General features: G+C 32.6%; 2 protein-coding genes across 4 annotated transcripts in view; both read left to right on the top strand.

Moving 5' to 3' along the window:
* LOC129002512 (formin-like protein) overlaps positions 1-4,071 on the top strand; it is an 82,099-nt gene extending 78,028 nt beyond the window's left edge. For 2 of the 3 annotated variants that reach the window (XM_054430375.1, XM_054430373.1), the window contains exons 20-21: positions 235-448; positions 2,446-4,071. In XM_054430375.1, the coding sequence (XP_054286350.1) occupies positions 235-447 (213 nt within the window). In that variant the 3' untranslated portion in view covers position 448; positions 2,446-4,071. The remainder of the gene's footprint in view (positions 1-234; positions 449-2,445) is intronic. The other variant, XM_054430374.1, reaches the window with a different exon arrangement.
* Positions 4,072-6,005: 1,934 nt separating this feature from the next.
* LOC129002986 (uncharacterized) lies at positions 6,006-11,836 on the top strand. Its single transcript, XM_054431150.1, has 4 exons — positions 6,006-6,100; positions 7,810-7,925; positions 8,948-9,014; positions 10,561-11,836. The coding sequence occupies exons 1-4, from the start codon at positions 6,070-6,072 to the stop codon at positions 11,766-11,768; spliced, it is 1,422 nt and encodes a 473-aa protein (XP_054287125.1). The 5' UTR covers positions 6,006-6,069; the 3' UTR covers positions 11,769-11,836.
* The last annotated feature ends 5,936 nt before the right edge of the window (positions 11,837-17,772 follow it).

The following is a 17,772-nucleotide window of genomic DNA, read 5'->3' as shown; positions in this document are numbered from 1 at the left end:
AAACTATACATTCCTTTCCCATGTTGATTTTAACCACTGACAGACTGAGTTGATATAAATGACTTTCTGTCGAATACGCCAACATTTTAACCAAGCCGAATTGAGTACCTAAATGAAATTATAGTAGGCCATCTCACTAACAATAGTAGCAATTATCAGTGTTTGAGTGTGTCGACCATGGCCGGGGTAGGGTAAGTGGCTAGTAGCGTTGCACGGTAGTCTGTTGGTTGCCAGGACGCAGTGATCAGCGAGCTGAAGACCAAGTCTCGTCTGGTACAGGAGAAGAAGCTGTTGCACCAGGACGAGGTGTACAACGGTGCCTTGGAGGACATACTGTTGGGACTGAAGAGCGAGCCGTACCGTCGGGCGGACGCGGTGAGACGCAGCCAACGGAGACGGATAGACAGCAACCGGCTCAGTCGCACACAGGACGAGCTCGAGATATGAGGTAGGACGAAATTGGTCAGTTAAAGTAAGCTGCTATGTTAATACAATTTCAATTTCTCAGTGGGATCAGAAATTGAAACAATTACTATCATTACACACAACCATTTCCCATTTTAGGGATTGGATTTTTTTCTTAGCATTATAGATGGGAAATACCGTTATACATAAAAAATAGTCAGGAATGTTCCTTAGCTTTTTGGTAGTAGATAAAATAATACTATTATTTTTGTCACCTATTACTTCCTCGTCAAAGACATTACAGCTGGTTAGTGTTGAAATTAATAAGAAAACATGATCAGCGTTATCTCCGTTTCAGCGTTTCACCTACTCATATTAACAGTTCAGATGACATTACAAAAACAATCGTATTACCAAGATACTTACTATTTTGTGATACTCGCCTTTAACAGGAAGACACACTCAGCGTTATTTCACTCACCCGTTCTAACGGTTCCAACGACTACAAAAGTAATCGTATTCTCAGTAAGTGTACTACAAAGGTACTATTTTCATTTTGTGATGCTCACTGTTATTAGGTGCAATAATAATAATAATTTCAATCAGTGGGACAGTTGTTTTATTTATTCATTTAAACAGTTCTGATAACGTTAACAAAATAAAAGGGTATTTTTGGTAATCCATTACTAAAAATAAGTATAACTTGGGAACTGGCCACTAGGGCAGAGCCAAGGTACTTTTTTGAAAATGTAAGGTCAGTTTGCAAATCTACACACCTAGACAAACATTTTGGTACATAGTATGTGGGGTTAAATCTTAAAACAAAAAAGCCTTATTGTTTACAAAGTTCTATGCTATGTAGCGTATTGATAATATAGATTAATTATTTCAAATACTAACCTTCTATAGAATATTTCGTACTTTTTGTATATATCATAGTGTGTTTGGGAATGTACTTCATAACACATCATTATGACTGTGCATCTTTAAAAATCATCTATGTTCTTGTCTGTGGTATGCATGTAACGATATTCATAATCTCACAAATCACATTTCATTTGCCTGAGGTATTTTAGACATAACCAGTATGACAAGAAAATGTCTTTAATGAGAAAAAAATTAAGTTTTTCTGTGTCTTTGAAAAAACATCATTCTGTAGGAGTAATCTTAGTAAAATACACTTTAATTTGAGATTGTTTTCAAAGCAAAGAATTAAATTGCCTTTACAACAATCAATAAGTTAATTCATAAGAGTGTTGTTTTATTTACTAATTTACTTTGATATTTTTAATATCTTAAAGTAGCCTAATTAATTCATTTATATGACTTGAGAGTTATTTTAGTTTTTCTTTAAACTGATTCTGAAATCCAAGAAAATACATAGAATTTTTAAGATGTGCCAAATGCGTTAGCCCATCTTTAAGTTTAAAATTAAGTATAGTATGAGTAACATCTTTGACTATTAATACCAACTTCAGTATCCAATAGTCAATGGTAATATTCATCTCATAATTCCATATTTCTAATTCATATTGTTATTTAAACATCAACTAAAATTGTAGCTAACAAAAATGTTTGAAGTTAAAAGTCAACAATATGTGGCATAGAATTTAAATGCTTTTTTCCTATTCTATGGGCATATTTTCAAAAAATAAAAATTTTTAGATATCGGTAAAATCTGTTGAAAATGGTCTTTTATTTAAATTTTTTTGAATGAATGGGTTTACATTTCCACTAGCAGAAAAGGTCTAGCTGCTAATATTTTCTATATTTGCCAAAATAAGGTGCTGTTAACTTAATGTTGTAGGTCTAAATTATTTCTTTTATGAAAAACTGTACGGACATCCCTAAAAATCTAAAAAAAAACCTCAAAACGCAAAAGAATTATTAAACTAGGATAAAAAATATTAAAATCTGTGGTTTAAGAATCAAAAACCTGTTGGATATCTGTTTTTAGTGCAAAAGATTATTTTATTTTATTATCAGTACTGCTTACATGCTTACATGTTATTTTTACTTAAATTCTAATATATTTTTCAGATAGATGAGCTTGATGTCGATTGAATCCAAAACGAGAGACGGACGTGCCTTCACAGCCTATCTTGCCTTTTGAAAAGACTGCTGAATTATCTACGCACATTCCAAGCACAACTCAAGTTTTATACAAGTAGTCTTGTTTGTCCAATTGTGACAGTCTAACATTTTAGACTTGATTACTTCACTATTTGTGACGTACACTTTTTAATCTACCGGTATATTGTGTTTACCATTTAAGCACTGCAATAATCTTTTGATTATGGCGTAAAGTTATGTACAAATTTTGTGCAATTGATTCACAGTGGACAAATTAATATACTTGGCTTGAAAAGTATCTTATGTATTAGGCTTAATATTAGAGCTTATAAAATTTTGTATTCATAAACTTTTTTACAACTTAACAACGCACAATTGAAACTATTGAATGAAACGAATAAGAATAAGCAGAAGGCCTTAGTGCACAGTATTTTTTTTTTCAAAAAACATATTATTGTACATATTTGGGATATATTTTTTTACGGAAGGTAGTTTTAAATACTAACCTTGAAATTTACTAATAATTATAAATAAGAATATGCATAAGGCATTTTACACAGTATTTTTCAAAACAAGAAAGATATTTTTGCATATATTAGGCATATATTTTTACTGAAGACAATTTTAAATTAAAAATTTTGATGCTTTATTTTATTACAGGTTACCAAAGAGAAATATGTTTTATAACTCGTTTTTAGTAACTTTTTGGCTAATTATGTATCTTAAACTGATTTCTAACTATAATATTTGAACTTGCTAGTAATGCCTAAATAAACAGATCTGAATGGGATATTTTAGATCTATGAAGACATGATCTTATTCGCTTTGCCTTATAACAACTATTGTTAGAGAGACCTATTTAACAACATAAATTAGTGTTAATTTAAGTTTTGTTGGTTAAGTTACTCCATGTGAAGTACTTTATAAGTAAATATTTCTTTCAATAGAATGAATGACTTAAGTCCGACAAGGACTTTGAATGTAGGTCTAATAATGCTTTAATCATTCATTTAACGATTTTTTTAAATACAGTTCTCACAAACTTTGTCAATTAAAGAGCTGTCATAATTGTTTATATTTGCATTTGGAAGTACACATTCCACAACTTTGTACAAATGTACTATATTGGATTAAGTTACCTGGGCTCCTTTTGATGCCATGCATTCATTTCATTAGACAATGAATCTCATATTTACTTGATTGATTTGTAATAAGTGACGCTTGTTGCACAATGATCTTATAGCAATTTTGTAGTATAGATTTATAATAGTTATTCATGTAGAATTGCTTTAAATATTTATTTCTAAGGTGCTATTCCGAGTTGTATTCCAATTTGTAATTTGTTGCCAAAAGAGAGATTATGAATTTAATTTATACATAATAAAAAGCGTTGTAACATGACATGATTTTCAAACTTTCAGTTCTAATCAAAACAGCCAAATTTTGTAATTTTTGTACATTAAGGATTTGTATAAAGGCCCAAGTTTATAGTTTTTAATAAGATTATTTTTGTACATGTTGTATAGATAAATTGTGATTTATATTTTGTAGTTATGTAAATAAGACATTCCTTATTATATTATGTTCTTGGCACATTGTTGTCTTATTTAAAACTTCCTTCAACACATTCTACACTTTGTCCATTTAAAAATTTCTTTTAGACTTTCGCATCCTTTAAAAAGAAATTATGCAAGTTTCACAGAGTTAGTTGATAAATTATTGTTAAGTTTTACATCAATTTTTTTGAGAAAAAATAAAAAAAATTTAGAAAATCAAGATGCTTACTCTTACTATACGGTACTTAATCCTTGTCATTGCTACATCTTCATGTAAGACGTTAAACCAAAACTAAGAACAACACAAATTTACTATACTAAATAAATATATAGGATGGAGAGGACACAGCTAACTCACCTGATGAAAGGTTGCAGACGAGTCAAAGAACACATAAAACACACACATAATAATACTTGATATTTCGCCTCTTTCAGAGGCTTCTTCAGAAGTAGGCCTAGATGGCAGTTACAAGAACAATCTTGAAGAAGAATTACAAGAACATCTTGTAACTGCCATCTAGGCCTACTTCTGAAGAAGCCTCTGAAAGAGGCGAAATATCAAGTATTATTATGTGTGTGTTTTATGTGTTCTTTGACTCGTCTGCAACCTTTCATCAGGTGAGTTAGCTGTGTCCTCTCCATCCTATATATTTATTTAATCCAAGCTAAATGCTTTTTCCTAAAAACATAAATTTACTATACTGTAATTTAAAGCAACTTCATGAAAAATATCACAGAAAATATTATAAGAATACACCTCAAAATCGAGCATACATTTTGTCTTCACCTACAATCCAGTTGTGGAAAAACTCCGCTATAGATCCAAAAGTAAAACTGTCTTTTTTCAAAGAAACTTGAAGAGATGGTCTCTGATGAACTCCGTGCGGCGCTCGATAGATGGCATATATTCATTCTTGATTCTTCCATCTGCATGCACCAAGTTGTACCTACGATGTTGTACCAAGTGCATATGCAGACAGAAGAATCAAGTGAGAAGATACGCTAAATTAGGCCTACACTTGGACATCATTAATATGGCTGTTTTACACTATCAAATTTTCCCAACTGATAAAACCTCCATGATGAATGACCTTTGGATCACCTGAATTAGCTAATAGGTGTTAAAATTACCTTGTTACTGTCAAAACGACCCTTGGTAGTTTACAAAGACTACAGCTGTTCTGTGAAAGGGATGGAGCATGTATCAGTTCAGAATGTGTATATCATTAAGATTTTTTTCATATTGTAAATTTTTTCAAGGGTTTAGGTCTTGGTTTTGGTACTTTATAACATTGACCTTTTGTTAAATAGCAACAGTAATTGATAGACCTTTGACAAATGGCAGCTTGGTTCAGAATCAATTTCATTCAGGATCGAACCAGCAGACTTCAAATTTGAACTGTGAACATATTTTCAAGTCTTTGAACATCATACTTATATTTACATGAGAGCTCGCCCTGAGGTTGAAAACTTGACCAAAAGTATGTATTGTGCAAACTTCTCTATTTTCAACTCACGCTGTAAATAAAACATGTGATTGGAATTTCTTTAATTTGTTTTTATTTTCTAATCATATTTTGTTGTTATTTCGTCACCAATACAGCAACCCACAGGGCCCATGTTAATTTTTTTTAATTTAAAATTTATTTTTATTGCCTATTTTTGAGCCTATTTTAATTTGAGCTGCCATAAGTTTTGCAAAAAGACTTTTAGTATATAAGATTGGTAAGTAATTGTTTGGATAACATAATCACATTTTATACCTGATGGCTCAGCTGTCAACCTTTTTGTCTCAGTCACAGTATTTTTAATTTTACCAACATATTTGTTTAGCTTTACATTTTGTCACGAAGAATACTGAGCAAATGTGAAGTATGTTTGCTCGGGCTCCTTTCATTTATGATAAAATCAAGAACTTCTGTTTACCTCTGTGTTTATTGTTCAATAAATTACGACTGATAAAGGGGTGATATAAAACATTAGCTGATAAGGGATCTTTTGGGTCAATAATTATTGTCAATGGTGCCCCGTCATCATGTGGGACAGATTTCATGTTTTAGTGATAGGTAAGCTATTTTTTATATTTTTAATCCCATCCTAATCTAATTAGCATAATTCAGTGTTAGCATAGTTCAGTCGCAAGTGGAGATCTCCACGGACAAACATATCAAATAAACTATCAATAGCTGTTGAAAACTATGGTTTACTAATTTCAGTTTGGTTATAGATCATTTTTTTTGTGTAGCTTGCAGGATTCATAATAGTTTTTATAAATAAAAATGTTTATTAATGAATTTCTTCTAAGGGAAATGATGAAAAGAGTCGATACAATTTAAAGTTGTGCAATTAGACCAAAATATTTTTTCATCCACAAGTTTCTAACTTGCTTTAATAAATTTTAATGTTTCAAAAATATTTTATTACTTTATATCCCTTATATGGAAAAAATATTTATGATTAGATTAGTATAAGAAATAGAGAATTTTCAACCTTATTTTTTTGCGCTTTGTTGAGTACACTTAGTACTACAAGTACTTCAATTCAAAAAGTACAAAATTTTTTTTAAGGAATTCTAAAATTAATCTGTGCTCTTGCAACCATGAAATCATGTTTGACAACAAACACATTTTTGTAAAAAAGTTACGTATTTGTGCACTAAAATATATCACTTGAAATCCATTTCAATAATATTCCCAACCAGAATTCAGAGTCAGAAAAATTTAGCTATCTTATTTTTCATCCTCATCTTGAGAAATTGTGATATACCTAAATATTATAATTTAGGTTATCAGTAAACAGTTTATGCTAGACAATGTAGATTTACAATAACGTTAAATTCTTAAGATCAAAAAATTCTATTTTGGCATCCAGTTCTAAATATAAACTACATAAATTGTTTTTTAATTTAAAATTTGCAACTAAAAATCAAAAACCTTTCGGTAGAAATAAAAACCAACTCCAGTAAAAATGATATATATAAATACTTCATAACCATTCATGGATTGCAAAATAGTATTTTGAAATAGTAACGAATTGCCTACTTGCTTTTAAGTTAACAATACAAAATACACAAACACAAATTTGTTCATCATGACCTATGCTCTAACCATGGAATCAATGTTTATTAAAGATCAGTTTTATACCACCAACTATCTACTAAATAATTGGTAACTACAAAATTGTCATCATCCTACCCGGTTAAACGGTTTTGAGTTACATTTCAGCTGGGTTCAGAGGGTTCTACCCGGTCAATTCAAGATGGCGGCTAGGCTACACATGCTAATGTTCCTCAATATGCCTCTATGGTACAAGCTCTCAACATTCTAAAACTAATTTCTTCCCAATGATTGTGTGCTTGTCGTGTCCTTAACACATCAGAGCTTGCAGTGGGTGGCTCAAAAATAATTTTTAATTATTGTTTAGAAGTTAAAATTGCATGTGAAAAAGACTAATTTACGGATTTTCAAAATGATTTTATAACTTAAAGAAACAATTAGGAGATTTCAGTTCAGCCAGTGTATAGTTTGGATCTTTGTGAATATTTTACAGTTCATTTCAACTCGATAAACACTTGAATAATGCCAGGAGTTTCTTGTAGGACCATGTGTATGTGGTAAACAGCTGCGGGTGGAACTCTCTTAAAATATTGTATTGCATTTTAACAAAACTCTTAGCATTAGGGTCCAACCTGATATTTCGGGGGGAAACCATCCCCCCACCGCCGATGAACCATGGTATTCTTGTATGTTTTGCTAATAGTCTCTGTTGGTTTGAGGTTTACTGGTCTCACACAGCTCGCTCGTAGCCCCGCAGTACCTCACATCATTTGACTTTCCCGGGGGCTTTGAGTTAGCCAACGGATATGGCTTAGGGGCTTGCTCCACAGATGTCGTAAGTACCGTTTGATTGCTACTCTTATTATCTCTCGGTGTATTGATTTATAATTGGAATTAAGATCTTCTCTGAAGCTATAATTAAGATCTTCTCTGAAGCTATATCAGTAAGATTGGTTTTGAGAAAAATAAGTAGTGCTATTGTACAAAACTGGACTGTATTTATTTGGACAGTTGATACTAGGCCTTTGGCGAATGCTTATTTCTTTTACACTCGTGTTGTAAATTATTTTGCCTATAAGAATATGGCAGTTAATATAACTGTAATGGTTATGTAAAACTGTAAAAAAAACGTAAAGAAAACTGTAAATCCTTACTTTGTCAATAAAATGTTATGCATCCTTACGGCAAGTAAAGATTGATTGATTGATTGATTCAGGTTAGAATATACAGAATTGTGTACCTAACAAAAAGTAAACATAAATGACTTGGCATAATGATGTAATGATCACTATTCAGGCTGTTGTGTTTTAACACAACCCAAATATAACAAGTACTTTGAGGTACTATTTAACAACACCGTTCAAGAACAATACACAGGTCCCATTAGCAATAGTACGCATTACAGTATATACAGTATATTAAATCATTGGTTTTATACCATGAACAGTTTAAAATTAATGTGAATCCAGTATCTAACAAATGCACTAATCATAGAATTGTCAAAATTTAAAGAAAGCGAATCTATAGAAAACCTATAAAAAAGAATGTTAACTTGCAGCACATATTCTGTTTGTGCTTGCGTGAAAACCTTGAGATTTATATACAATAAATTGTTAATATCACTAAACCTTTTCCTATGCAACAATGCATATTAGGTGAACAGCAATGAAGTACTGTAAGGAAAAAGAGGGATACCAACATATGAGATTGTTTTATCACTAGTGTCTCACAATAATTGTAATTATTTGGGTTGCGTAAAAAAAATACCCTAAATCATGACAACTAAGCAGGGGTTTTAGTAATGATGTATATGAATATCAAGATTATTTGTGTATCTATGTTGTATCAATGTTTTAGTGTGGACCTGTAGAGGCCTGCTGTGCGGGTTTCAGGTGCAATGAAGGCCTCTGCATAGACCTTGTGGGTAAGTATATGATTTTAGTGTCCCACCAAACTTTAAACTGTTCTCCATATATGAAAATTTTTCTAACCTTAATTGCCTGTCACCATGTACATTTGTGCACCTTAAGGCAGTCAAGTACCACAATTGTATTAGTCACATAGGTGGCCAATATAGTGGTTCTGATACCAGGAACCTCTGGTGGTTAGCCCAAGACAACAACGTTACCAGATTTGATTAAAAAATCACACCTAGGAAATTGATTTATAAATTAAATAATATTCAACTTTTAGTTTGAAAAACAGCTCAGGTTTTGTAACTTACGGTAATTATTTTGGTCCATAATATAAATTTAAATAACTAAGGATATAGCTAAGAACCATTTTTGAATACCTCGGTAAAATGCTTTTCACCTCTTTGACTAAATATTTTCATCCAGATGAAAATATTCAATAATTTTAAAACTGAAGAATGGACTTGCTAGCATACATTTAAATGTATATAGGTACAATAATCCCTTAACATGAGTGCTAGAAAATTATCATGTAATTCCTTGTGTTTGATTTTATAATAGTTACGCTGTCAGGTTTTGGATTTTAAATATGCTTAATTACTCCTAACAAATATTTCTGTATACTTTTTTATATACAGAAATAATATTTTTAAATAATGTATCACTTTGATTCGATGTTCTTGATAAAAATCTGTCACAATCTTAATAAGAAGTGAAAACCTTGAAAAGATGGAAATTAGTTTCTGGGACAGAAAGTGTCAATAAGTATTATTATCATGCTGATAAGTTTTTCATTCTCAAACTGTGTAGCTCAGCCTGAGATCGCTACTGGGCCATATAGAAGGCAGCGACCCTATACAAGTAAGGAGTCAATGTGTGAGACTAACATTTTGTGTTGTCATTAAGTGAAAATAGTTTTAAATCATTAAACAAATCAAAGTTCAAATTTAAAATATTGAAAGATTTCAACTAGTTGGAAATAACTAAAAAGTAATAAAGTTTTCACAAAACTAATTAATTTAGGCTGTTCAAACGTTCTAAAACAGATCATATGCTAGGTACAATAATTAAAGTGAATATAAAAAAATTGAGATAATATATAACAATATACAAATATATATAGTTTCTCCTATAATTTGTTTTACCATACAATAAAATAATCATATATCTTGTCGAATTAGGGGGTGAATCTTTTTACCACTATACATCATTAACTTTTTGAAAATGAAAAATTTATGTGAATTGTAAGGCCTAATCTACTTAAAAATATGATTTGTCATAGTTCCATAATTTTTGTACAGACATTTAAATACTATAATTACTTTATAAAAATAAAATAGCATATCCCATCAAAAGATGAGAAACTTTACACAATAAATGCCTCTTTTGATAAATTTTTGCCAAAGCAAATATAACATTCCATAATAAATAATAATCAAAACAATTAATCCAACAATTAATTAACCACATGTTTAACCTTAATATCTTGCACTCAGTGTAACCTTAACCCAAATGGTTAACCACACAACTCTGTAAGCTTTTAATTGACAATTTCAGAGGTGATCGAGCCGCCCCACTACAGGCCGGGGCCCATCTTTGCGCCGCCTCAAGTCTACACAGACTACAATGTGATTGAGATTGAGAGGACCATAGTGGAGCCATTGCCGCCCCCACCTCCACCTCCGCCTCAGGTCATTGTGCCACCCCCGATTGTCCGCACTCAAGATGTGTACCAGGTCGACACCACTGTTATAAAGGCTATTCCACCCCCACCACCACCACCGCCTCCAGTGGTGCTGCCCCCGCCTATCATCAACGCCTACGATGTTTACAACATCGAGAGAACCTTCGTCGAGGAATTACCTCCGCCACCACCGCCTCCACAGCCTATCCACTTGCCTGCTCCTATCACCTACGAGTACGACATCGTGCAAGAAAACAACAGGCTTATACAGCATCAGCCACCCCCACCACCTCCACCCCCACCAGTGGTTCTACCTCCTCCTCTTCACAACAACTACGACATCTACAACTTGGAGCACACGGTCGTGCAGGAGATCCCCCCGCCACCACCTCCACCACAGCCTGTACATTTGCCTGCACCTATCTTCCAGAACTTTGAGATCGTTCAAGAGAATCTGGCCCATTTCACCCACCAGCCCCCACCACCACCTCCACCCCCACCTGTGGTTCTACCTCCTCCTCTTCACAACAACTACGATGTTTACAACATCGGGCACACTGTGGTCCAGGAAATACCACCTCCTCCTCCCCCACTACAGCCCGTTCATCTCCCCGCTCCTATCACCCGGGAGTATGAAATTGTCCAGGAGAACTTGGCGCACTTCACACATCAACCTCCCCCACCCCCACCACCACCTCCAGTGATTCTTCCTCCTCCTCTTCACAACAACTACGATATCTACAATATCGGACACACTGTTGTGCAAGAGATCCCCCCACCACCACCCCCACCACAGCCCGTTCACTTGCCCGCTCCTATTTTCAACAACTACGAGCTGGTACAGGAGTCACTTGAGTTCTTGACTCATCAGCCGCCACCCCCACCACCTCCTCCAGCTGTTCTGTTGCCGCCTCCGATCCACAACAACTACGACCTTTTCAACTACGAACACACCATCCTGCAGGAGCTCATTCCCCCACCACCACCCCCGCAGCCCATCCACCTGCCCGCTCCTATCTACAACGAGATAGAAGTCATCGAACCCCTGCCATTCGCCTACGGACATTACAAACACATCTGATTTGCTAACACTTTTAGAAACATGTAATTTATAGATTAAACTTTTTTATTATTAGAGGTTTTTTGTTACTGAGGAGTTTTTTTTCTAAAGGCACCTATATTGTTCAAAGATTATAGATTATGGAGTTAATATTTATTGAACTATCCTTTTTGTACATAACGTTTAAATTATTATTGTGAGACAATCAGAGTTAACAAAAAAACAAAGAAATGTTCCAACTCTTCTTTTTATTTATCCTGGAATTAGATGATCAGCTTTATTACTCAAATTATATTTGTAATTTTAGGCATGACAAGTTTACAGCACTCTACTTAAAGTATTACACTTTATATTTTGTAATAATGTTTCTTTTAATTTTTTATTCCAACGCAAAACCTATTACATTCTTAACAAGTCGAGAGATATTAAAAACCTCCGGGTTGTTTCAACAGTCAAAATATCATAAGCAATGATAGAAAGAAAAAAAATCTACCAAAAGGTTTCTTTAGTGATGAGGGCTTTTCTTGAATTTGAAAGGGAAATCTTGATTTAACAGCTGTGTAGTTCTCCACGTCTCAAAATATTCAAACAAATTTTTTTAAAGGCTCTAATTTAAGAAGGTTAAAATATTAGCTTAAAATATCAGAGCTTCCAATGGATGAGTATAAATTAATGTTTAACTATTATTTAGAAAGTAAAATCATATGTGAAAAAGATTAAATTACAGATTTTCAGATTGAAAATTGCATACGCAAACAACTTGTGTAATCACACATTAAATCTAACAAGAAAATCAGGTGGAAAAAAAGTCGTAACTAAAAAATACAAATATTTTTATTTTGACACAGTTTAGTTTGTACACAGAAACACATAATAAGCTTGGGTCTCTGTTTTTTGTGCACATTTCTAACATTGAGCTCTTTGTAACCATTGCCAATTGTTATACCATAGACAACCAGCACATTAATTACTTAGATGTTCATACCATTATTTAAGCGGTGTAGTGATTAAGGGTTCGATCCTGAAGGCTGGGATTAAAATTGCCAATAGTTTTAGATAGGTGATTATGAAATAAGGCCGGGGCCACACTCATCTTATCTCACTGAATTTTTTCCACGGGCGTTACCCGTGGGTTTGAGAGATACATTACGGTATATGGGGCAGGCCACACTAGAGTAAAAACGTCCGTGAACGCGTTTGTCAGTCTCACTGGTTTTACCAGCGAGACTGACAAACGGAATTGCACGTGTATTCTCTACTAACATCCCACGGGCGTTGCACGTAAAACTAGTCGCGGGGCATTGCGGCTTATATTAGTGAACACACTCATCTTATCGCGCTGAACTTTTTCCACGGACGTTTCTAGTTTTAACCTGTACAGAGAGCGTGGAAGGGGGGGGTGCGTATCACGGACACGGACGATTTTTATTGCCAGTGTGGCATGCTCTATCAGTCTCGCTGGTTTGCCCGAAAAACCTATCTCGTAAGATGAGTGTGGCCACGGTCAAACTGTTTCACGTGCGTCGCACGTGAAAACGGAAAAATCAGTCTCGCTGGTTGAAAATTACAAGTGTGGCCCCGGCCTAACATGGTCTATCAAAGCTCCCCCATCAAGAAAATGACTAGGATAAGTAATTAAAAAGAGAATTTTCCTTTTGCTGCATAAATCGTTTAAATTCTACTAAAATCCACATGTCGATTTAGTTATTTAACATTATTCATAAATAAAATGATAAGGAAAGGAACTTTTCATCTTTCTAATAAGAAACAAAAGAAAACTCAAAGACTAATTGACATAGATTTCAATGGGCGCCTAATGTTCAGCGAACGTAATTTAATCAGAATATGAATAGTTAATATGTATCGGTTATTAGTTAATACAATTTTTACAAGAAATCTAAATTTAGATTAAAATCTACTCTCTTACAAGAATTCTTTAGCAATGAAGGCAGCCAATAAGAGTTTTCTTGTTTTTCAAAAATTAGAGAAAATGATGTATTATAAAATATACAAATTTTATATACTTTAAATGTAGCCTATATGAGCTTAATACTATCAGGAAAGGAACTTAGATTTTTTTTAAACAACTGAAAACCTTGCTGCAATTTTAGTAATTTATCATAAATTATGTAGGAAACAATACATATTGACACGTTTATGCTGAATTGACTGTACCTCTTCATAATTGTGTTTGTTCTTAGCCTTTATAATTTATCTACAGCACTGCATTTGATAATTTTTTTATTTTGTTTGTTTTTTTTCCTTTGGTTAGCCTTATCATTAACTATTTTGCATTCTACCATTTGTAATTTTCTCCATAGATTTCTTAGCCTACAACTCTGAAATGTACCATTTTTCATTTTGCTTGCTTGTATAATTGGGACCAGTATACAGTTAACAGTTTATTCATGGTATCCTCTATGTTTTTACCTAGGGGCGTTTTTTAAAGTAGCCGTTTCAGTTCAGTTCTTGGAATTGAAAAGTGTCCCATAACAGCATTGTTTACTTTCATAACAGCATACTTTTACTCATATCAACACAGATAACGGACCAATGAGGTTCAAGGATTTAGAGAGAAGAAGTAAAATTGAGAGTAAGAAATAAAATTGTCTTATACAATTTTATTATTCAAGAAGTGATCCTGGACCAAAGAACATCAATATGAAGTAAAATTGTATTGATTCAAACAACTAATCAGCTGTTCAGGCCAATTTAATTGTTGAGTGGTGCAATTAGTGTTTGGTCCAATGTTTCAATGCATCACTGTCAGTGGCGATGAGAGGTTATAAACAAAAACACTATTCTACTATTCCCTAGACTTAACTGATTGTTATCAATCTCACTTTAATCCAAATTCAAAACGTTAAAATCTTGATATATCTTAAATGAATCAGGACCAAGAATACATGTTTATTTGTGATTTAGTTACAAAATAAACCTAATACATTAATTTACCTGAAAATAATGGTATGAACATTGTTATGAACAGTTATCACAATAAATTACATATCCAATAACACACAACATATTCTACACAACGTAAATTATAGTTTTCACGGTTAGTGTGAAGTATAACTACTTTCTTAGATCTAAGACATATACAAAATCAAAATTTGCATAACCAATCATTACTAAACATAATTAACTCATTTAATAAAAAATAAGACAAGTTTTCATGTAATTTTACTTTCAATAATCTTGGAAATAGTTTTTAAAATTGCTCAAGAATGAACAGAGAATTGGTTTTACCACAAAAAGTGTTAAACAATTTACAAAGAGTGAAATAATAACACAAAATAAGTTAGGTTTTAAAAAGATAGATCAATACTTATATTTTACCATCAGTAAATACTAAGTAGTTTCAATTTTATCAATGTTAGGGTTATGTATTTTGGATTGTAGTACTCCTATTTAATCACAATAAAAAAACAAACTTTAAATGAGTTCAATTAGAATGATTTTAATTAGAATTTACCATTGTTTGGACTAAATTAGTGTAGTTTAAATTGTAACCGTATTAAACAAATCCAAATATTCTTTACGCACCATTGGTCCCAAGTTTGTGTTTTCAAAAAGAAAAAGAAGTTTTGCTTAGGAGTAAAAATGTTAATTTGTTATGTTTACTTGTTGACAAAAAATACGTAAGGAAAAAATTAAACTGTAATACTAAGATACAGTTTTAAGAAAGCACGGCTAAAAATATTACTTTTATCGTAATATTTACACGTACACTTCAAATAAAAATAGTGATTTTATATATTTTGTTATTAAACATATATGTTTACTACATTTTGTACATATATAAACCTTACTTATTGTACTAGAACATGGTTTGTTAGTGATACAAAACAAATTGTAACAAAATGTTACAGTTGTAACAATATAAAATAAATAAGCAATAGATAAACAAACAGTTAAACTCTTGCTGTCACAGGAAAACAATCATAAAATGCAAAGCATTAAAACAAAGTGTACAATAATACCTCTCTAGGAAAAAAAAGCGATATGAATGTAAGAACTATAGTAAAAATTTTCACAACCAACACAAAAATAAAGACCGATTAACATAAAATATATAATTGGTGGGTATATACACCCTCTATAGGAAGCGTTTTATAAAACATAATTACATAAAGATGAATAAAATAGCACCATGTTTTACTTCACTTCAGAAGTGAATTCCCGCTGCCATTTGTAAGTAACTTGGTATGCATAAGTCTTTCTGAATTATAATGCGTCATAAAACTTCAGTATCGAAAAATAATAGGTTTCTGCTAACATCTAAATTTAACTGTTTACTGTCTGTTGGATCCATTTTTAAGTCGCCGGAAGTCCGCCCCTGGATAACTAACCACCCAAGCAGGTTCCTACGTAATTTTTACGTCAGAGATGGGTGGGGAGGGGGCAGTTTTCAAGTCACGGACACTCAAGTTTCCTTGTCAAACTGTTCTAAACTAACCTGACCAACTAAACTTGCTGTAAGATTCCAAAATTCTGTTTGATATTCCTCACATACCTTTTCTGTTATCAAACAGAATTATTTGAATTAAAATTTCAATATTGCATCTCATTTTGCTATTTTTTTTGCATCTTATATATTATTTTGGGTAGTATTCCAGTCACAGACATGGCTCCCATATTGATTAGGTGGCAGATTTTGTGAGTCACATTTTACCTGGGTGGGTGGTTTTCCAGGGGATAGTATTTGGCATCCTCCTGTTTTTGGGGGTTTTCTTTTATAAAAGTCATGATAACTAGTTTACTGTAAAAATTAGATTTCAAGTTTTTTAAGGGGTTTTATAGCTAAAATTTTGTAAATTTTCCTTAGTAGGAAGGTTCATGGCTATACCAAACTAAAAATATCTAAACACCTGAGAAAGGTTTTGGAAAAGCACAAACTGACATACCTTTCATCAAAGTAATTCAGAAACACTGCAAACATTTGAAGGGACTCACAAAAAGACAATGTAAAATATAAAATAACACAGCATAAATTTAGGTTAACATGACAAAATTATTGTTTTGTAGAAATTATAAAGCGTTCATATTTAATAATACTTATCTTATTACAATACCAACCAAAATAACAGGGTTGGAATTACATGGTTTAGTAGTATAATTTAAAACCAACATTTTCTACGAAATTAGGAAATAAGATTATACAAACCATAAAGCATTTACTGTTATGATAAAAAATTACTAGTCAATAACATCTATAAAATATTTTAAATGCCGAAGTTGTTCAGACTGATCTCATTTACTTATTCAATAATCTTTATCTTTCTTATAGGTAGAAACATTTTATGAAAAATATGAAGTCACAGTAAAAATTGTTCAAGGAACTAAACAAATATTTGACTATAAGGGTGTGTTCGTGTCAGAGCTGCGATTAACGATACAAGCTCCGATCCTAGCAATGCGTAGATGAAACAGACGTACTTTTGTTTAAGTCTGAGGTCTGTTCCAATAGAAGCAAAGCACTACTTATAACAACAGAACTAATTGACCAACATCCCTGCTCTCATCGTTTCGTTTATCACAGCTCCACTATGAACGCACTTAATAACACAGCATACACAGCATCTGGCCTTAAAGGCCCCACAAAGATGTAACAAATACAGAGTAAATATTCATAAAATAGTACCTCATACTCGCGTCTCGTTTCAAAACCGGTAGGTGTAACAAATGTACTTAACAGAAATCGGTAAAAGTCATACACTTTTGATTGATAGGAGAAACACAATCAATGATGATATTTCTGATCCCAACTTGCTTTGACGATTAATCTGTATTTAGTGTATTTATTACTTCTCTATGAAGCTCCAAGCTTATGGAAAATAAAAAAAATTATCCTTAATGTTTCCTACATTTCTTGCATCATGTTAGCATTATTCTCCCTTCACCAAATAGACAGATAATGGACAATTTAACAGTACGTACATTACATTACCCTATAATGAATAAACACATTCATAACATGAGTTGACAAAGAAGTTAAAAATGTTTGGCTAAAATTGTATATGGA

This window comes from Macrosteles quadrilineatus, unplaced genomic scaffold (genome assembly GCF_028750875.1).
Source record: "Macrosteles quadrilineatus isolate MER2022 unplaced genomic scaffold, UCM_ALF_1.0 Scaffold_9__3_contigs__length_116548681, whole genome shotgun sequence".
Classification (NCBI taxonomy): domain Eukaryota; kingdom Metazoa; phylum Arthropoda; class Insecta; order Hemiptera; family Cicadellidae; genus Macrosteles; species Macrosteles quadrilineatus.
Note: the sequence above shows the minus strand (reverse complement) of the source record. Positions and strands in the feature narration are given on the sequence as shown.